This window comes from Trematomus bernacchii, unplaced genomic scaffold (assembly GCF_902827165.1).
Source record: "Trematomus bernacchii unplaced genomic scaffold, fTreBer1.1, whole genome shotgun sequence".
NCBI classification, from domain to species: Eukaryota; Metazoa; Chordata; class Actinopteri; order Perciformes; family Nototheniidae; genus Trematomus; species Trematomus bernacchii.
Genome location: NW_022987609.1, coordinates 347,856 through 369,674, shown reverse-complemented (window position 1 = coordinate 369,674; position 21,819 = coordinate 347,856). Strand labels below are relative to the sequence as shown.

At 41.9% G+C, this 21,819-nt stretch overlaps 1 protein-coding gene across 1 annotated transcript in view; it reads right to left on the bottom strand.

Annotated features, from left to right (window-relative positions):
• Window positions 1-21,819, bottom strand: part of LOC117483480 (neural cell adhesion molecule L1.1-like) — a 58,877-nt gene continuing 37,058 nt past the window's right edge. The window contains 17 exon segments of the mRNA XM_034131839.1: window positions 1-2,616; window positions 6,341-6,413; window positions 7,901-8,032; window positions 10,968-11,108; window positions 11,548-11,661; window positions 12,233-12,397; window positions 12,485-12,607; window positions 13,241-13,493; window positions 14,134-14,240; window positions 18,347-18,386; window positions 18,388-18,502; window positions 18,504-18,568; window positions 19,274-19,344; window positions 20,480-20,686; window positions 21,009-21,110; window positions 21,307-21,434; window positions 21,636-21,795. Coding sequence (XP_033987730.1) covers window positions 2,358-2,616; window positions 6,341-6,413; window positions 7,901-8,032; window positions 10,968-11,108; window positions 11,548-11,661; window positions 12,233-12,397; window positions 12,485-12,607; window positions 13,241-13,493; window positions 14,134-14,240; window positions 18,347-18,386; window positions 18,388-18,502; window positions 18,504-18,568; window positions 19,274-19,344; window positions 20,480-20,686; window positions 21,009-21,110; window positions 21,307-21,434; window positions 21,636-21,795 — 2,255 coding nt within the window. The 3' untranslated portion in view covers window positions 1-2,357.

The window sequence follows — 21,819 nt, the reverse complement described above, 5'->3', positions numbered from 1 at the left end:
ACAAACATTCAAAAACAAATTTCAGCTCTGGGTCCAAAATCACACGAGAACTTCCTGCCTGGTAATCCTGCATCTTTCAGATTAAGTTTATCTTGCAAAGCGGAGCCACAAAAATAAACCCTCTTAGTATTGAGACCGATCCGTCCTCACAAGGCTGCGTCTCCTCATTTAAACAGCACTGCCATGGCGACGTGGATCAATGCTAACATTTATGACTTTTAATAATGAATATTATCTGCTGCATCTCTAAGCGCTATAAAGAAACGGATTCTAGGTTCCTCTAAATGTCTCTGGACTACTAAATGTGACACAAGAGGAAAACATAATGCTGGGGGGGGGGTTATGATACAAAACCAAACAGAGCAACAGATAATAAAAAAAACAATTACAATTTGATCCTCTTATAAAAGAAGCAATGGAAATAAAAAAATGACATTCTCAAGGTTGTATTTACATTCAGAGAACGATAGGTCAGATTCTCTTCTTCCTCCTCCTCCTCTTCCTCTCTGCTTCAGAGGGTCCCTTATGGTTTTGCTACAGAGGACCGGCCCTGCATGTGGTTTTCATTGTCCTCCACTTTATGCATGCATCAGTATATATGTGTGTGTGTGTGTGTGTGTGTGTGTGTGTGTGTGTGTGTGTGCGCGTGTGTGTGTTTCTCTCTGTAAACACATTCTACGGTGGCCCTGACAATTTATACATTATAATAACTGATTTTTATTTTTGTACATTTACATTACTTTTTTCCCTGAATATTAACCCCCTTCCTCAGTGCCGTAAACTATTGTAATTGAATTTTTTTAACCCCAAATGGACCTTTAAAGCCGGTAAGTTTTAAGCTAATTTCCATGAATGTAATGAAACAGTTTTGTTTTTGGTCTCCTCTTTGCGTGTGTCCTTATGTGTTTGCAGGTCTATGATCCTTCGGGGCCACCGTAGAAACTTGGTCCTGCATTTCACCTGCTGATCAAACAGGAGGGTGATGGGTGTGTGTGTGTGTGTGTGTGTCTGTGTGTGTGTGAGGGAAAATGGATGATTGACAGACGGATGGACAGAAAGGAGGAGAGGACGCTCAACTGGACTCTCTTAAGGCAACAGATCTCCCATCACTGCAGGTAAAAGCAGGGATGGTGAGCAATCACACACACACTCACACTCACACACACTCACACTCACACACACTCACACTCACACACACACTCACACACTCACACACTCAAACACAGTAACAGTCAGTCATAAAACTCATACGCTAAATATCAAATTATGAAAAGCCTCAGCGAGGGGCGTGCATCTTAGGCGCTCTGACATCAATAAATAGAAAGCGCATCCCCAGACGCATGCACAGAAACATAAATATAAAAACAGCACGAAGAAAGACACGGAGCGGTGACGGTTGACGAGGACGTACACAAAACTCAAAGTGGTGGTGTATATATAAAAACGATGAATATGACTTTGAATGTGTTAATGAAATGGAATAAATGTTTGTACAAGATGGATGACATTTTGGTCAGACGAAATGAGATTTCCCTTTTCTTTGAGTCACTCTTCATCACAACAGCCTTCCTCTTCCTCTCCTGCAGCGTTGCACCGGCTGTTTGGAACTTTTATTTTGAAGAAATTGAAATTTTGGGATACAGTTTTCCGTAATTTTAAGGTTGCGTTTAATTAATTCAACTGTAATGGCGTTGTTGTCTACCAGAAGCTTTCATAAATATACTTTTGATCCAGGTTCAAGACACATTCTTTATGCTACACCTTTAAGATATTGGTCTGTTTTTTGTTTGAATAAAGGTCTTATTATTGGATGTCTGGGGGTTGAGTTATTGGAGATATAAGCTAAACAATTGTTCAAAACAGCCACATTTGAATTGTCTTGTGACTTGTTTTCATCAGGCGAATTGTTACTAATGTTACTGTAACCCCCTTAATAGACGTATTCAACTCCTATGTTTGATAAACAGCTGGTGCAACTGTCTGCAAACCTCGTTCTATCTTTCTGGAGTGAAGAGCTTTCTGATTGGAAGTGTTTGCTCGTAGGTGTGAGTGTGTTTCTGTGTGTGTGTGAGGCGTGTGTGGGTGTGTGTGTGTGTGTGTGTGTGTGTGTGTGTGTAAACTTGGAGTAGAAAAGGCGAGACATCCTGTAAACAGCTGCACTGCATAAACCTGTGGAATGTATTGAGACGGTGTGTGTGTGTGTGTGTGTGTGTGTGTGTGTATGTGTGTGTGTGTGTGTGTGTGTGTTTTTGCACTATAACATTACAGGCAGTGGAGTCAGGAGTGGTCTGTCCCTTTGTGTTTCGCAGTGTGAATGTGTGTTTTTCTGTAATGTGTGTGTGTGTGTGTGTGTGTGTCTAGCTGGGCCGGTCGAGGATGGTGGACATGGACGGAGCGATGGGGGGAGGCGGGACGCCGTTGTCCGGGGAGGCGGGGCCGGAGCTCTCGTGCCCAGGGGGGGCGGGCCCTCGGTTGCTGTACTGGCCGATGAAGGACCCGTCCTCGTTGAACTGGATGTCCACGCTGTCCCCGTACTCTGCGAGGGAGTCGTCGCTGCCCAGCTTACTCTCCCCACACAGAGAGGGCTGGCTCTCAGAGCGCTTCTCATCCGCATCGCTGCAATACAGAGCAGAGGAACTCGGTCAGAAATGAAGGACAATTGTTATATAAAAGCTGATATTTGAAGAGTCAGAGTTGTGAGCAGGGAGGGAATCTAAGTACTTTTAATCAAGTACTGTTTTGAGGTTCTTAAAGAGGACATATTCCGCTCATTTCCATGCTTTAATGTTCAAAATTTTTCCTCATACTGCTTGTGCTGCAGCACCTCTTTTCACCCTCTGTCTGAAACCAGAGCCCAGTCTGCTCTGAGTGGTTAGCTGGCCGGCTCTGTTGTGATTGGTCAACCGCTTAGAGATGACCCGCCTATCATGTATAATGTGTTGGAGCGCTAGCCAAAAGAAGTGCAAGTGTTACATAGTGACGTCACTATTGCGGCTTTCACACCAGCGCTTTTCCCTTTCTAGCTCCTAGCTAGAGCTTTTCTGGTTCAGCTCCAGTTTCCCTTTTCAGCTCCCGCTCTGTTCACACCGCCCAGCTGCCGCTGCTGCGTCATGACGTCACCGTTTACATCGCTGATTTTCTCCCCAACGGAGCTCACAACAACAACAACGGGCCGGGGACTGCGTCGGGTCGATGATCGTGTTGCTTTTAATCATACGAAGCCAGATTAAATTAAATAACGACTTCTCCAACCTTATACTTTTCTCCAGAGTGCCGTGGTTCATTGTTTATTAATGTGTTTCGGCGGCATTTACCGACCGCTGCAGTGCTGGCTGCTCTTCCACGGGAGTTTATTCTCCCGTTAGCTCCGGGTTAGCTCACACGGCTCTAAAGTATTCACTGTCTGACTGTCACACAAGCAGCTGATACATATCCCCAGTTCCCCTTAAGTGAATGTGTGTCAGTCTGAATTGACGCTGTTTGGTGTCAGTCTGAATTGACGCTGTTTGGCATCACAACGCTGTTATGAAAGTTTCTCTGGTATAACATGGGTGATGTTAGCATAGCAACCGAAGCTAAACTGACTACTTGCTAAGCCGTTTTCTACAGGCACTTTTTACCGGCGTATTTTTCATTATGATTCTACTTGTGATAGTCGGACATGACAACCTGTGCAGCCCATGTATTGATTCCATCCGATAGCTGCTATAATAACAAACAAAACGTCTGCCTGCTCTCCACAATGATCAATAACAGCGAACGGATGGTCAAAGTAAGGTACAAATAAACAGAATCACACGAAGCCTGGTTAGTGTTGCCTGACTTTATAAAGCGTTTTTTTTTTTTATAAGTGTGTGGTTGCCTTCTAGTCACTTTGCTCAGCGCTACTGCTTGTAGGCAGGCATGACGAGACTCTTCAGTCGACCCATGTTCAGGGGAGGTGGGTTTAGTTTCCTGCATGCCTCGACGTAAGAGAGACGTAAGCGACGCCGCCTCTAGCTCCGAAGCTCTTGCCTCTAGACCGACAATTTTTTGGAGCTGGAAGTGAACCGCATTCCGGAGCTATGACGCGGCGCCACTGCGGTGTGAACAGGAAAAAACCGGCTCGGAGCTGGAAAAGCGCCGGTGTGAAAGGGGCATATGTTACAGAAGTAAACAAAAAAGTCCAATGGAGGCGTTTCAGGGGGGGGGGGGGGGGTGAGAGGAACTCGCTCTGGACCATGCAGACCATTTACATTCAACATCCTATATGAACAGGTTGTTGTACTGGTGGAATTAGTGGATTAGTAACTGGGTAAATGAAAATAAAGGCCTGGGTCTCTCCGAGTTTTTAACATATTTAACGTTCTCACCTCTTCAGAGATCTGCAGGCAGAGCATGAAGGAAAGAAAAGTGGGAATAAAAAGGAGAGAGAGCCAGGAGTGTTAGAGGTAAAGGTAAAAAAGCAAGCAGTTAGAAAATAAATTATAAATGAGTAGAGATTTCATTCCAAAGTGAAGATATTGAAATGTTTAGGCACTAGGATACCTGACAACAAATAAAACCTTCAGTTGCGGTATGAAACAGAGTCATGTACTGTTTTGACATATTAAGTTGAGTATATTTTCAAGCTATACAATTCTACTCAGCTAGATTTAGTAGGCAATATTGTAGATTATATTATATATGTACACTAGCTACTTTGTGTACATACTGTAAGGATACGCCTATATGTTATGATGCAGTACTGTGCTACTGATGCAGTACTTTAAGTATTAAATTGTTCTTAAATTGGCTCAACAGTGACAAACTACAGCAACATTTGTTGGTGATAAAAAAAGAATGACAATATTCTACAATCATTAGATACTGTGAAAAGAGCCAATCAATACTGAGTACTTCTTATTGTGATACTTAGAGTACATGTTGCAGATAATACTTCTGTACATCTAGGTAAGTAATATTTTCGATTCAGGATTTTTCTTGTAATTTCTTTAATTTGAGCAAAGGATCTGAGTGCTTTGTATGATGGGAATTTACAGTGATTCAATATGTATGTAGGTTTCCTGGCAACAAAATGTTCTCAGACAGAAAGGTGTCGCCCTGACGATTGTCAGGCAATTATCATATGGATGTTAGGGTTTGTAATTAACATGCTGCTCTTCCCCTTCTGTCTGCCCCCCACCCAATTTAGGACTGTAATGTGGATTGCCTTCCTTGTGTCTCATCTCTATAAACTGCTTTTCTGTGTAACGGGGTCAGATCCTGGTGCTATCTGCTAGTGCAGGACCTCTGTCCTTTCCAGCTGGAAATATGATTGATTCTGTTAATGCTATAACTCTTATTAATAACAGGACTTTGGTTTAAGCTTGTATGTTTGTTCTTTTCTTACCAGAAGGTGATCAAGTGTGGAATTTCCACCACACTTGGAAATAAAGTCGCTCAGGTTTGTATTTGACAGAATACAAAGGTAACGGAAAACAGTGAAGCTGAGTGAGGAGGAACTGATTATAAGAGTGTGTGTTGGTCAGAGCATCTATCAGAGTGCTTCCTCTTAAAAGCGTCTTTACTGTCGGCTCTTTAATGCAGAGCGGCTTCTCTGAGAGGAATCTCTGCTCAGACAAACAGCTTCATACATCTCACAGTGGAGAACCAGAAATAAACCACAAAGAGCAGCTGGAATCACTCAGCAGGAACATGGTGACCATATGTTCATCATCAAACTGACCCTCGCTGGAAGCTTGGTTTCCTCAAGTGGTGGAGAGTACATTTACTAAGTGTGTACAGTTCTGTAGTTTGCTTGAGTACGTCCATTTTCTTCACTTTATACAACAGTAGAAGTCCAACTGAAAGTATATATCATGTTTGCTGCAGCACAACATATTTAATTCACACGTTCTCTCTTTATAATTCAAATCAAACATCAAAAGGGAGAAGTGTGTCGTTTTTAGTCTCATAATACCTCTGCGTGAATGAGGCGGTAGGAGGAACTGGCACACACACAACTCTAAAAGCTAAAGAACGCCACAAAGGAGTTATGTTTTGTGTTGCAATTTAAGATATATATGGGTACAGAGCATACAAAAAGAGTAAAATACAATAAGAACGATCACTGTGGAGGAAAAACTAAGAATCCTCAAAGTAAGAATAGATCTGGCAACTGTTGTTATGCTTTATTTTCAAAGTAGGACACATCCCCATTAATCTTAACAATGAGCAATGAGTGATAAACGGAATGACCTACTCTTATGTGAGGATGTCATGTCTTTGTGCAGTTTGTACGTTTGGTATGGATGTTCCTGGATACCCTCAGGATTTTTTTTTAATGTTGCTTGATGATTTATGGGGAGCAGAGACTCACCTGTACTCTCCGAACGTCTCGTCTTTCATGGGCCGAGCCTCAGAGTCCCCCTCCTTGTCCTCTTTGTCTTTCACTGTGAGAAACGACATCCATCAAAATCTGCATTACAGGCTAACGTCTGCATGTGCATGTGCCTGTGTGTGTGTGTGTGTGTGTGTGTTTAGTTGTGCATTGTTTAAAGACCTGGAAAGGGTTATTAACGCCTTTGTTACCTCGAGGTTGGACTACTGCAACGCTCTGTATGTGGGTATGGACCAGGCGTCAATTAAACGCCTGCAGCTAGTGCCGAACGCAGCTGCACGTCTACTCACTGGCCACAAAAAGCGTGACCACATCACCCCAATTCTGGCCTCACTGCACTGGCTTCCAATTCGGTTCCGAATTGATTTTAAAATCTTTTTATTTGTTTTTAAAGCACTAAATGGGCTGGCTCCGGCCTATATAGCTGAACTCCTCCAGCGCTACACCCCAGCCAGAGCTTTAAGGTCTGCTAGTGCCCAAGACCAGGCTCAAAACCCGAGGGCACCGAGCCTTCGCAGCAGCTGGCCCTAGGCTCTGGAACACTCTGCCCCTCCATGTGAGGTCGGCCCAGACCCTAGGGGTTTTTAAATCTACTCTTAAAACACACTTCTTCTCCCTGGCCTTCTAGTTAGAGCGGAGCACGACTTCCTGACTTTTCCCTGTGTTTTTTTATACATCTGTTGTAATTTATTGTCTTTTATTGTGATTGTAGTAATGTGTTTTTATGTGATTGTAGTATTTATTACATGTACAGCACTTTGGCCCGGCCAAAAATCGCTTTTAAATGTGCTTTATAAATAAACTTTGATTTGATTTGATTTGATGAGAGTCTGTAGCACTAGGCCATATATCGATGAGACTAATTTATGTCTTCAAAATGTCACATGGCTTAATTTGAGTCTTTTCCTTGTTTTAAAAGCTGAATTATAGTAAAACAATGTCATTTTCTGAATTTACCAGACATGTAGCTTTTCCAATAATTGCCTGTACCTACTTTACTGATGATCATTTATGAAGATTCTCATTGTGAAAATATGTTGTGACAGCCTCAATGATCAACCCTACAATATCATCACAAGATTGATACCGTAGGTGATCAAAAACATTGTGATATCTGATTTTCTTATGCTGCCCCTTCTGCTTGGAATAATATACAGAAGGACCTGAAACTCTCAGATTTGATCACTATGGGGGAGTTCAAGTCCATCTTAAAGGACAGAGAACAAGAAACCATTGGTCGATGTGATTGCTATATCCAATTGAAGTTGTTTTGTTGTACCAGTTTTTTACGTTATATAATAGTTTATTTTATTTTGCATATTGACTGGTTGATGTGCCATCTAATTTGTGTTTTACGACTGCTGTATTCGTCTGCCTGTATTGTTTTGTGTTCATTTGTTGTAACTTTTGTTCATGCTGCCCTCTTGGCCAGGTCGCTCTTGAAAAATAGTTTTCCATCTCAATGAGACGGTTAAATAAAGGATGTATATATATATTTCTTCGTATGGCCTAGGCCTATGAGAGCGCTGTTTGTCGTACCTGCGTATTTCCCCCCCCTGCTGCGCTTGATGAGGCAGAGGATGAGCAGGATGAGCACCAGCAGCAGGATGGCAGCGATGAGTCCGATCAACCAACCCCGAGCAGCGAACCCACCGGGCATCACCGACGGCGCTGAGGGAGGAGAGAGAGGGATTCATTAGGAACTGTTTACAATGTGCATTAAGCTTCTTTTTATTTTTTCCAATTTTTCCAACCCAATAATGATGTAGCACATACATGACAAATACATAATTACAAAGCAAATTAAAAGACAAAACATAACAAAAACAGCTCAGTCTCAAACATACATACATGTAGATGGTTACAGGAGGAGCATCACATGTATGATTGATGATGAATTTATGATTACAGGAGATTCATGAGGTTCCTTTAACGATAACAGTCGACAATTCAGGTCCAAGGAAATGTAAAGGTTCCCTATTATACTGTTTTTCATCAATATATTACAGGTCTCAGATATATACAAAACATGTCTCTGAAGTGTTTGGCTCCAAACACCAAACAGATCATTGCAGCATCCCATAATTCCCTCTGTTTCAGCCCTGTTTCAAAAGTGCTGATTCTCTGTCTGTTACTTTAGATGAAAATAAGGAGCCCCTCCCCACGCCCCTCTGAGAGATATTTGGTTAAAAAGAACACAATGGTGCTCTAGTGCGGCTTTCACACCAGCGCTTTTCCCTTTCTAGCTCCTAGCTAGAGCTTTTCTGGTTCAGCTCCGGTTTCCCTTTTCTGCTCCCGCTCTGTTCACACCGCCCAGCTGCCGCTGCTGCGTCATGACGTCACCGTTTACATCGCTGATTTTCTCCCCAACGGAGCTCACAACAACAACAACGGGCCGGGGACTGCGTTGGGTTGATGATCGTGTTGCTTTTAATCATACGAAGCCAGATTAAATTAAATAACGACTTCTCCAACCTTATACTTTTCTCCAGAGTGCCGTGGTTCGTTGTTTATTAATGTGTTTCAGCGGCATTTACCGACCGCTGCAGTGCTGGCTGCTCTTCAACGGGAGTTTATTCTCCCGTTAGCTCCGGGTTAGCTCACACGGCTCTAAAGTATTCACTGTCTGACTGTCACACAAGCAGCTGATACATATCCCCAGTTCCCCTTAAGTGAATGTGTGTCAGTCTGAATTGACGCTGTTTGGCATCACAACGCTGTTATGAAAGTTTCTCTGGTATAACATGGGTGATGTTAGCATAGCAACCGAAGCTAAACTGACTACTTGCTAAGCCGTTTTCTACAGGCACATTTTACCGGCGTATTTTTCATTATGATTCTACTTGTGATAGTCGGACATGACAACCTGTGCAGCCCATGTATTGATTCCATCCGATAGCTGCTATAATAACAAACAAAACGTCTGCCTGCTCTCCACAATGATCAATAACAGCGAACGGATGGTCAAAGTAAGGTACAAATAAACAGAATCACACGAAGCCTGGTTAGTGTTGCCTGACTTTATAAAGTGTGTTTTTTTTTTATAAGTGTGTGGTTGCCTTCTAGTCACTTTGCTCAGCGCTACTGCTTGTAGGCAGGCATGACGAGACTCTTCAGTCGACCCATGTTCAGGGGAGGTGGGTTTAGTTTCCTGCACGCCTCGACGTAAGAGAGACGTAAGCGACGCCGCCTCTAGCTCCGAAGCTCTTGCCTCTGGACCGACAATTTTTTGGAGCTGGAAGTGAACCGCATTCCGGAGCTATGACGCGGCGCCGCTGCGGTGTGAACAGGAAAAACCGGCGCTTTTCCAGCTCCAGCTCCGAGCCGGAGCTGGAAAAGCGCCGGTGTGAAAGGGGCATAGGAGGAGATTCAGGTGATAAGGTGGGGGGGGTTACCTTGGTTGCTGATTGGCTAATGGTTACACAAGCCAACAAATTGCTATGACATCATAAAGTGGCCAAAATCTGATCAGCTCATTTTCAGACAGGTTTTTATATAAATGGATCAGGACAAAAAGAGAGAGAATCTTTTTTCCTGAAACTTTCAGAGTCTCTTTACACAGAGGGGACACATGTTGATGTAGAAGAGACATGAAGAAGTGGATTTTGCACAATAGGTGACCTTTAAATAAGGCTGCCAGATTGTATAGAACTGGTCAGATTTGGCATGTAAAACATTTGTGAGATATTCCAGGGGAACCAACTCAATTATAATGTTGCGCCATGCCTTTGAGAGATGGGACCTGATCCTTAGTCCCATTAAGCTTCTTAACATTCACATGTAATGCAATATATTTTTAAATGTTGGCCATGAGGGTTGTGCAATACGTCGCCATTGTCAGTATGTGCGTCTGTGTATTGTGTTTGTGCAAACGGTGTGCGAGTAATGATATGTGGATGTATTTTAATGTTTATTATGTTTGTATATGTACATGTATGCGGAACTGCAGGACGGAGTCCAGAACAAATTTCATACGGGGACAATAAAGTATATCGTATCGTATCAATGATTCTCATGCAGGTAATGCATTACTGATTTTCTCAATGGAGTCTGGTGGCTGTGAAGTGAGCATAGGTGGATTCTAATGCTTCAGTTCCCGTCAGAAAGGGCTGTCAGACTGAAATGTAAAGTGACATTTAAATATGCTAAATTTAGCGTACACTTAAACTGATATTGATTTTATAAGGTGGGCCTTTTTGACCACTATTTGTTATACACTGGCTATGTACCTCATTAAACCTATTAGCAGTTCCTGTCAGCACCAATACATTTACAGACAACAACTATCACTGAATTACTTTGACATTGAACAATGCCTAGAAAGAATTAGGATTTCAAGACATTTTTGCAAGTAAGCGGCGTTTATAAACCTTCGAGCTACTTGGTTATTCAACGTCAGTACCGGGCCGGGCTTTTATCAGAGATTTCACAGTATTATGGTACACACACACACACACACACACACACACACACACACACACACACACACACACACCACACACACACACACACACACACACAACACACACACACACACACACACACACACACACACACACACACACACACCCACACACACACAACACACACACACACACACACACACCTGCTCCTTTGGTCCGTGTCACGTTCTCCCACTGAGTGTCGTTGATCATGAGGTGGTACTCAGATCCCGGCAGGAGGCCTTTCAGCAAATAGACACCTTGCGTGGAGTTCACCACCTCCGAGTCCAACCAATCACAGCCGGCTGCAGAAAACACACACACACACACACACACACACAGATTAGTAAAGTTGTCTTTGGTCACTTTCTATTACTGGAAAGTGTTCAATGCAGAGACCAAATGTCTGACTGTCATGACTAAAAGAACATATGTTTTCACTCTCTTCTTCTTCCATCTCCTACTTTCTATCAGACATCTTTTCTCCTCTCTACATGTTAATCTTAGAAGTAGTGATATGCAGATCATCTCGTCAAATGGATGAACCAATAAGTGCCTGTTAATAATTAATAAAGGCATCCTGAGTCTTCTCTCTTCCTCCATCTTTATCTTAGTCATTTTGCAGAAAAGTAAAAGCCTTTTCCCTCCTCCCTCTCTCCTCCTTCCCTCCCTCCTTCCTCCCTCCCTCCCTCTCTCCTCCTTCCCTCCCTCCTTCCTCCCTCTCTCCTCCCTCCCTTCTCTTACGGCTCTTCCTGCGGTATCGGATGATGAAGCCGTGGTTCCTGAATCTCTCTCCGTGCACCCAGCTCAGGTTGAGTGACGTGTTGCTGGGAACTATGTTGATGTGTGATGGAGCAACTGGAAGGAGACACAAAGAGGAAAGAGGGATTTAATCAAAAGTTGTAAATAAAGTGCATGAGACCCAATCCGACAGTCAGACACACCATCATCCTTCAACCAAGCCCTTTCATCACATCCCTTCAACCTCCTATTACTGCCAATATTACATAAACATGAGCGGAACACTTCCAATACTTCACCTCAACAATACCAATACATTAACCATTTCATATCTGCGATATTAGCCTAACGAAAAACAGTGTAAGAAGTATATAAAATAATACTAATGATATTAATATCTCAGGTGGAAATTGGGTTTTGTGACAGTTGATTTATTTTAGAATAAAAGGATACATATTTCCATGCAAACTTTTGAAGTTAAAGTAAAGACGTGAAATAAAAAGTTTTAAATTTAGAATATAAAATGTGTAAAGTAGTAGTACAATGCAATCAATCTGTATAAATGTGTATATTAAAATAAATGCAGTGATTTCTTAGATATTAATGCATAATGCACAGTTAAAAAGGGTAAACACTTAATAAACAAAATAACATAAACTGTATTTTATCCTCATGACAGCAGTCTCACCTCCGTCCAGCGCGGTGGCCCCGCTCCGGGTGATGGGGGGTCCTTCTAAAATGGTTTTAGCGATCACGTTGAAGATGTAATGGCTGCTCGGGTCCAGAGAGTCCAACTCAAAGTGGGTCACAGCCGGGTCCTTGATGGCCTCCATCTGCAGCAAGCTGTCCAGATCTACAAACACACAGTGGTGAAATCAAACAAGCTACAAGTGCTGTATGTCGGTATGTTGAGGTACTTAAATAATCAAAATACCCTTACCCTTCCGATACTGCACCACGTATCCCGTCAGGATGCCGTTGGTTTCTTCTGGAGGGCTCCAGTAGAGGATCATGGATTTCTCTGAAGTACTCTCCAACCTAAACGATGCAGGAGGACCAGGCGCTAAACACACACACACACGCACACACACACAAATATACTTGTTGTAATATATGTATTTTCTAAGACACAAAAGGTTGTTCTATGGTTTTCTTACAGTGTAACTGGTTAAAAGCAACACAATATAAGTATTTTGCCCCTGGCTCTTCACACGTTCATGTACATGGCCTCTCTTGTTAAAACAGAATAATATAAATATAGTAAAACCACAATTAGAAGAAGAAGAATAGTATGACAGAATACCGTAATTGGACTTGAACCGGCAACCCTTTCGGTTCTCCAAGTCAAGTCCCTACTAAAAACTTTTTTTAAACACTTGCACACGCAAAGGGTGCATGCACACACTTTATATATTTTTGACTTCTTCAATAGCTACATATTTCACTATTTAATTTAGTCTTAATTTACATTATTTCATTTCATATTCTGTTCTTGTACATATCATATCATATTAACATGTATATAGACTTTTTGCACTACTTTTTATTTTGTATTTTTGTATTTTATTATATATGTTGCATTGTTGGAGGAGCTCAGGTCAGAAGAATTTCTTTGCCATTTCTACACTGTAGCTTTGTGCATATGACAATAAAACCTTTGAATCTTGAAAGGAACGTAAGTTTCATGAACACTCACCTCCTTGTGGGGTGCGGAAGTGGTGCGGGGGGGAGCGAGGCCCCTCCCCTTTGCTGTTAAAGGCAGCGACGGACAGCTCGTAGCGGGAGTAAAGCCGCAGCCCCGTCACATCCTCTGAGGTCTTCATGCCGTGGACCACCACCTCCCGGTCTCTCTCCCTCGCTCGCTCCAGCTTATCCTCTCTCTCCTGGTGCTGTTTCCCGAGAGACCTCTGGACCCGAAAGACCTCCGGACCCAACCTCTGGAGGTAGATCTGACAAGGAGTAACGTTTAATTAATGAGCAGTTGGACCGAGAGAAAATGATGTATTTGTGCTGCCTTTCCTGCTTTGATAGACTTACAACTACAGCTGTAAACAATGAGTCATAACAGAAAATGTAATTTTGATTATTTATTTTGATCATTTATGAAGCTAAAAACATCTAATGCTCTTATTTCCAGCTTCAAATGGAAAGCCTGGCTGCTTTTCTCTCTCATTGTAAACAAATAATTTCTTATTGAACACAATGATGTTCTTTAATCGGCCACAAGGTGGTGATGTATGCACTACAAAGTAATGTGGTTCTTCCTAGGACAGCCCACAGATTAGGTTGAATTCAAAAAATGCATATGCTCATGGTATTCATGTGTTTTCTTATGATATATTATAACAGATAATTGTTCCGTTAATGTTTTGATCTGTGTGGAATAATTAAATACACATTTAATACCGTGGAATAGAAAAAGTGTTGTAAAAATGGATAGAAAATATTTATAAATGAGGACGGCATCCAGCAGAATTTCCAGCACAACAATTCACCAAATGATACACTATATAGTATTTACAGTATTAAATATAACTGTGACATTAGCAGAGAACAGAGTTTTTTTAGTTGAGTTGTAACATCCGTTACCTTGTATCCCAGCAGCAGACCTCTCACATTTTGGGCTTCTTTCCACTTGACTGTGACGGTGCTGTCCGTCACTATCGTGGAGACATTAGTTGGAGCTTCCTGCGGCTCTGAAAGTGTCAGAAAGACAGGATGAGTTTGTGTAAGAATAAACATAATTAAGTATTCAACAAAAACAATAAGCACCTTACACGTCATTATGCTCCCAGCATCACATCTACATTACTGATGTTACTGACAGACACTTCATGTGTGTAGCTTTGTCCTAACTTGTTTACTTTATTGACAAATATACCATTAATTTATCAGCATCCATTGTCCATCCCACCCCAATGTCATCATGGCCTGGGGGCTGGGTTATGACACTTCTGATCAGATCAAATAATCCCTAGTGCATTAATGACATCTTAATTTGCAAGTACTGCAAGCCTCCTCTTGGTGAGAAACGCAGCAGCTCTCAGCCCCACAGTAGACCAATGCCATTATGGCGCGTTTCCACTACAGCGCGGAGCACGGTTTAAGAGGGCTGTGACGTCAGCGGCCCGTCTTTGGTTGCGTTTCCACTTGGCCTAGTACCGGCCGGCGGGTCCTAATTCACAGTTTTTCTGGCCTCATAAAATTGTGGGTCGAGGGCCAGAGACAACGAGGCTGAGTCGGGCTGAGTATGCTAAACTAGAGAGAGGATCGCTGGCAAGGGGGCTACAACTACAACAAGATGGACATATTTGACCGTGATTTAATTGTAATACACGTTTCAAAATGATGCCGAAGTAACAACATACTGATACCGGTTAGTAAAAACCATGAATTAATGCTTTGACAAGTCTGCAGACAGACGGCAGGCGAAAAACCTTTTAAAATGCGTGTTTTCTAAATGGAGATTGGCTAAGGTAACGCAGTATATGCTCCGACCGTCCACACTCACAACAACGGCCTATACAGACATAAATAAAGCAGCGACTGTATTCGCCATTGTTAAGGAATAATTCTTCTAGATATCTAACCTTTTACTCTGACATATGTTATCTCCTCTAAGGAAAGGCCTTGGTGCCATATGTGTTGTTGTCACCAGTGTGAGACCGGTCAACTTGACTGGCACGTAGGGTAATTGTTGTGAGAACACTGAAGCACTTCTTTATCGGTGTTTGTGGGCTCTCGGATGTGAAATCCTTGAGGCCATGAGCGTTGGACGCAGATGATTCAGTGTTTAGTCTACTCCTTCAGAGATGTTGATTCTCTGTGAACCTGTTAAAAGGTCTAGCATAGAGAGAGGTTCTTCAGAATTGATGTGGCAACTCTACCGTGTAGTCAGAACCTCTGACTCTTTGACTTGTGATGTGAATCCTCCGGCCGAATACTCTGAATAAACCCATCAGTGTTTGACATCAAAGCTCCAACTCTCACCGTGTCTCCTTCCTGAGTCGGTGACTCCATGCATTACTACACAGAAGTTTCATCCACAAATTGGCGTTGTCGGCAGGATACCAACATATCTTCAGAGACTGGTAAGTGTGATTTCAAATCTACATTTGGACATTGCCTTACCAGAATCTGTGATTGACGGTATCCTAAAATTATCTGTGAAGCTAAGCGGCTGCGTTTCGTTTTGGTTAATGAACATTTGGGGCTATTAACCCCAGGGGATCATCCAGGGACTCTGTCCTGGCTGGTTCCCTCTGTGTGTGATGCTCGGACGTATGTGCCGTGCAGGCATACACGGAGATGTTTAAAAAGACCTTAATGAGGGCAGCAGTAAAGTGGAACTTCTGTGTGAAATCAAAATAGAGATTTGTAATGAACAAATCGCCGAGATTCCGGGGGTTTCAGCGGCCAACACTAGCAGTTAACTAAAGCAGCCAGAGATATTACCCCCAGCGCCTCTAAAAAAAACACAGCTCCAGCTGCTGCAGCTCCGGGGAATGTGTGTCAAATACCTCCCCGTATCTGCATGAGCTGGTGAAATGAACTCAGAGGGAGAAAATCACAGCTTTTGTCTATAACTTTAACTCACACCACCGCCGTCTCTATTAAAAACGAGACTGTTTAAAAGCACTCTCGTGGCTTGTGGCCATCTACATTCAGAGGTGTGCTGGCAGGTGCGAGGTGCGTGCATTACCTGATGCGACAGGCTCCCTACATTGCTGAGGAGCTGATGTCGGTCCGGGGTGCATACATAAAATTATAGGCTAATTGATCATGGGTGGGCAGTGGTATGCAAGTGTAGAGCAAAACTGTGTTTCATCGTTGGGATGAGCATGATGGGAGGTGTATAGGCTGGTCGAGTAGGACTACAGTTAACTGTGTGGTTTCGGATAGAAAGGGTAGAGGAAAAAAGTCTATGTGCTCTTGATCGGGGGGGCATAGCACCACTAGAACAGGGATAGTGGAGTCGCAAGAGGATAAGCTAGTTATTGCTCTTGGACTGTCTTCAGGCACCGATCTAAGGACTTGTATACAAGGGTGGAAGTACGAGTCAAGGTACCCCACTGGGTTCCCATTGGGAGAGATCAAATAGCCATGACACAGGCAGTCTGTGGTTTGTACTTGTTTAACTTTTGTCTAGTTTCTGAACAGATATGAGGAGCTGTGAGCTCTGAGTGCTAACAGCTAACGGCTGTGTTGTTTTTCTGGGGTTCTCATTGAAGATGACGTCACGGCTCCGCCTACACTGCGTTACTATAGATACTACCCCAGTTCCTAAACTGTAATGGAAATGCGCCATAAAGTGAGCCAGTCCTAACGAGGCCTAGCCATACCGAGTGAGGCCGAGTAGTGGAAACGCGCCATTACATTTTATTGGCATGCTGTTTCTATCCATCACTAATTGCGGATCCTGACTCTTGACCTAGAGACATTTTCCGACAGAAAAGACTTTGCTGCACAGCAGAACGCTTGTTTTCAACCACAAACAAGATCACAACAAAACAGATCTGTCATGTGTTTAATTTCTCTCATTGGATCTGACATTCCTGCAGAACAGGCCTCGTGGGATGCTCTGTGAAGATGTCTTTTTGTGAGACGATTTCATATTTTTTCACATCCAGAATGTCTTGTACAATAAGGGAATGTTGACCTCTTTTATGAGGGACATAATGACTCAGTTTAAGTACAAGACAGTTCTGAAAGAAAGTATTTGAGGCGCTGTGTAAAGAGGGTGAGGGAACAGTCTGCAAACAGATCATAAATAAAAAGTTCTTAAAAGTCATAGGATACGTCAGTCAGAAGGACTTTTCGTCTTGGCTATAAAGACGTTAATTATAGTATAACATGTGAGGATTATCAATGAGACATTTGAAATAATTTGTGCTAGAAGTACAACCTGTTTTAGTTCATTATTAGATAAAATAAGAACTGAATTTAATGAAAATATATCTTGATATTGAAGACTTTGTACTCAAATTAACTTAGCATTATTAGTTTACTCATATTGAAATGATTTGTTTTACTTTTAGATAAAATCATCGAAATGAACCTAAATAACCTGGAGAGATTATACTGTACCCACAGAGCCATGTTTGTTAATTTTAGGATATCCTTAATATTGTCACATTTCTTAAAAATATCCACATTTTTCCAAGAATGGCGATAACAACAAGTTTGGAGTCGCTAAAACAGTCTTTGTATCCCAGTGTCTGATGTTGAATTGGTATTACACTAAACTATGGAATCCATTTATTGTATTTCTTTTGCAAATTCTAGGAATTTTCTGTTTTTTTGTTAACCTTTTTTTATTCCGGAATTTTCTTTTATATTTCAATTTGATCTCCTTTTGTTTATATATTCATTGTCATTCATTAATGTCTTTTTTTTTCTCTTTATCATTTTCCATGTCTTTTTAAAATTGTGAGCTTTGCTTTTGCTTTGGTCTTTTTTTGTTTCTGATGACGATTGCACCAACATTGATTGTCTGAGATAGCCCAGCCTATACTACTCAGTATATGCAATTTCTAATAATAATAATCATGTACATTATATTACTATTATTTGTGCAATCTGAGCCATTGTCTGCCACACTGTCTTTGCATGCAAACTTTGAATTCAATCAATCAACTAAACCTTATTTGTAAAGCACTTTTCATTAACGAAGTGCTTTACAAACCCAAAAAAATATATATACTATATATTGAAACAATATCAACTACAAATAGGTGCAGTTTCACAAAACGTAATATCGTGATACTCATGTGTATCAATATTTGCAACACTCCCTACGTACCGTCCTCTCCGGAGTATCCGATCTCCGGCTCCGGTGTCGGTGCCCCCCCCCACGTCGTTGACAGCCTGGACTTTGATCTCAAACGGTGTGTACGTCCCTGTGTCGTTGATGACGTACGGAGGCGTCGCAACGTCTGCGTGGTTCCACTGAGCGTCCCCCCCCCCCACGCCACGACACGTGGTACTTGAACCCCTCGCCGGAGTGGAAGCGCTTGTCCATCTCCTGCAAGGATAGGAAACGTAGGAATACAACATTGATTCAAGGTTCAAGGCTTTTATTGTGTGCAGAGCTACAGTGTAGATACATCAATGAACATCTTAGGGCACAGGCTCCTCCAACGGTGCAACACAATAAAACAGATAAGATAGTACAAGTAAATAAAATAGAATAGAAACAGAATATGATAGAAACTGTGCAGAGTAGTCTATATACAGTAATTGGAATATTGACATGTGAGTTGCAAACAGACGAATTTTGTGTATGTTCTTTCAAAAGATCAGATGTTTAACAGTCTATAACGTGTTTTTATTTTATATTTATTGGACCTTTGTACCTTGATTCTTATGTTTCTTATGTTTGTACATTTTGCATTTTTATTTATCTTTTTTAGTTTGTATTCTAATAATGAAAAACTCACTAAACCCAAATAAATCCCTGCAATAAGCTGGCCCTAAACATTTTAAATCAATATTTGTATTTTATTATTTCTTGATAGAACATTTTCACTTTCTAAAATACTACTAGTTCTTATGGTTGTATGATATTTGTTCTTTTTATTGCACTTCGTACTTTTAATGTTTATGTAATTATATATTTTTTATTAACCTTTTTTAGTTTTTATCCTAAAATGAATCAACTATCACTAAGCCGAAATGCCCCCAATATGCTGGCACTGCTAATGTTTTATTTGAACATGAAAATACTCACGTCCCAGGTGATGATCATAGTCTTAGGATCTGTGGACTCGCTGCGCACACCTGAGGGGTTTCTGTCAGGGACTGCAGGAAGATAAAGGGAGAAAAACACTTAGTAAAGGTATAAAACAAAAGCTTTTAAATAGATAGATCGACAAATACATTTGTTTGCTTTATGAATATGAAATAACTCACATTAATTTGCAGTTAAGCCTAAATACTGGATAGCAATATCTACCTTAAAGGTGGGGTAGGTAATTTTGGAGAAACCGGCTCGAGATCGCTAGAATTTGAAAATACACAACCGGAGAAAATCTCCCACTTCCTTACAGAGCCCCTCCTCCAACACACACGAACGCGCACATGACCAATGAGGGCACGAGATAAGTTTGTGCACAGATGGAAGGCTGACAGGCAGGTAGGCCATCCAGTTATTTTAGCCGGGCCGGCTCAGATGATTGGTCGTACTTTTTACAGTATTACGGCTTCCACAGATGACATTTTTTTATGGATTTTTTGTCAAAGCACTTAAGATATTCATTGCTATCGGGATGTTAAGAGCATTCCATGGAATATAACAAAAAGTGTATCTCGAGCCGGTTTCTCAAACTTACCTACCCCACCTTTAAGGCACCTTGTAGCTAATAATAAACAATATATATTTATTATGTTTGTCTCATTTGCATTAGAAAAGAGGGATAAAACAAGATGTGGTTCTGAAAGGAAAACTCCATCCCAACAGGGACCGTTTGTAAATCCATTTCTCACACAGTGTTACATACAATTCTTTAAGAAAACGTTGGTTCTAGCATGCTTACACTCTTCCTGTAGATTCCAAGACTCATTTGTTCAGTCATATGCTCACTTCTTTCAAAACACAGGCCTTTTTAATATAACAATACTGTTAAAAACACTTTTGCATAAAACAGTGCTCCGATTGAAGACCAGCTTGTCTGCAGACGTGTGAGAGTTTTTATGCAGAAGTATTTAAAAAGTTATGTTTAGGAAAAATACTGTCTGGGAATTAGTAAGCACGCGATCAATGAGAATTTGATTAAACTAAGAATTATGAGTTTATTCTTATCGTACTCATTTGTTTTCTTCAGGTATTCAAGCCAACAATCATTTCAAACAAATATTTTGGTTCCTGCGTTTTGCACATTATGTTCTCGATAACATTACGATTAATTGTGTTATCGTTACAGTGTCAGCGTCTCACCGGCAGGGGGGGTTTTGTGGTGGTCCGAGAAATGGCTGGGGTCGCTGTGGCCGATCTCGTTGACGGCTATGACCCTGAAGCGGTAGGTGCAGTACGGGTGGAGGGTGAGCTCCAGGTGGTTGAACTCCCCCGGCACCTTCTTCCACTCCTCCCACCTCCACCTGCCGTGCTCCGTGTGCTGCTCCTCACGAGCCTCCACGATGAACTCTGAGAGAGACAGGGAGAGAAAGATCACTTTAAAATGTCCTCTGTTGCCATGTATAATGTGACAATAAAGATTTAAATTACAACAAAATACAAATGTCCTCAGTTACTGAAGACAATTAAGATGGCACATTCTTTTAGGTAATCCAAAGTATGCAGTACATTTTTATAATAAATCTTATCTGTATACTAGTGGATTACTTTATTAAAATGAGCAGAGCCTGCTCAAATGTTTTGTATGTGTGTGTGTGTGTGTGTGTGTGTGTATGTGTGTGTGTGTGTGTGTGTGTGTGTGTGTGTGTGTGTGTGTGTGTGTGTTGAGTACCTATGATGGGGCTGTTGTGTGTTTTTCCTGGGTTCCAGCTGAGTGTGAGGCTGTGGTCAGCAACATCAGACAGAGACAGACCTTCAGGAGGGTCCGGCCGGGCTGAGGGTCCAAATCAGAGCTGTTAGTGTTACTGCGCACCTCACACACACACACACACACACACACACACACACACACACACACACACACACACACACACACACACACACACACACACACACACACACACACACACACACACACACACACACACACACACACACACACACACACACACACACACAGAGTGACATACCCACGACAGTGATGGAGCCACTGGCTGTTACGCTTCCCAGAGCAGTGATGACCTCACAGGAATAACGAGCGCTGTCGTCTGATTGGATGTTGGTGACTTTCAGGGTTCCATTATCAAATATCGTGTGCCTTAACAAACACACACACACACACACAATAACAGCATATAAATATATTTATAATATAATGTGTAGTTTAGTGTTAAAAAAGCAGGCTTTCTTGCAGTCTAATAATAGGTCAGACACACAGATGAATCGCTTTAACATGACTACTGTATATATTATGTGTTTTAGTTTAGCTGGGGACTTTAGTATCTGAGTGTGTGTTTACTTGTCATCTGGAGACGATTCCTGCATTTTGTGTTCGGCCTTCTTCCAGACGATCTGGTACTTTATGAGGCGAGGGTCTTTCTGGAAGACACAGTCCAGCAGAGCGCTCCTTCCTCTGAGCACACGCACGTCCTGCGGCCCGTTCAGGATCACCGTTTGGTCTGACAGAAAAACACAGCACAGTG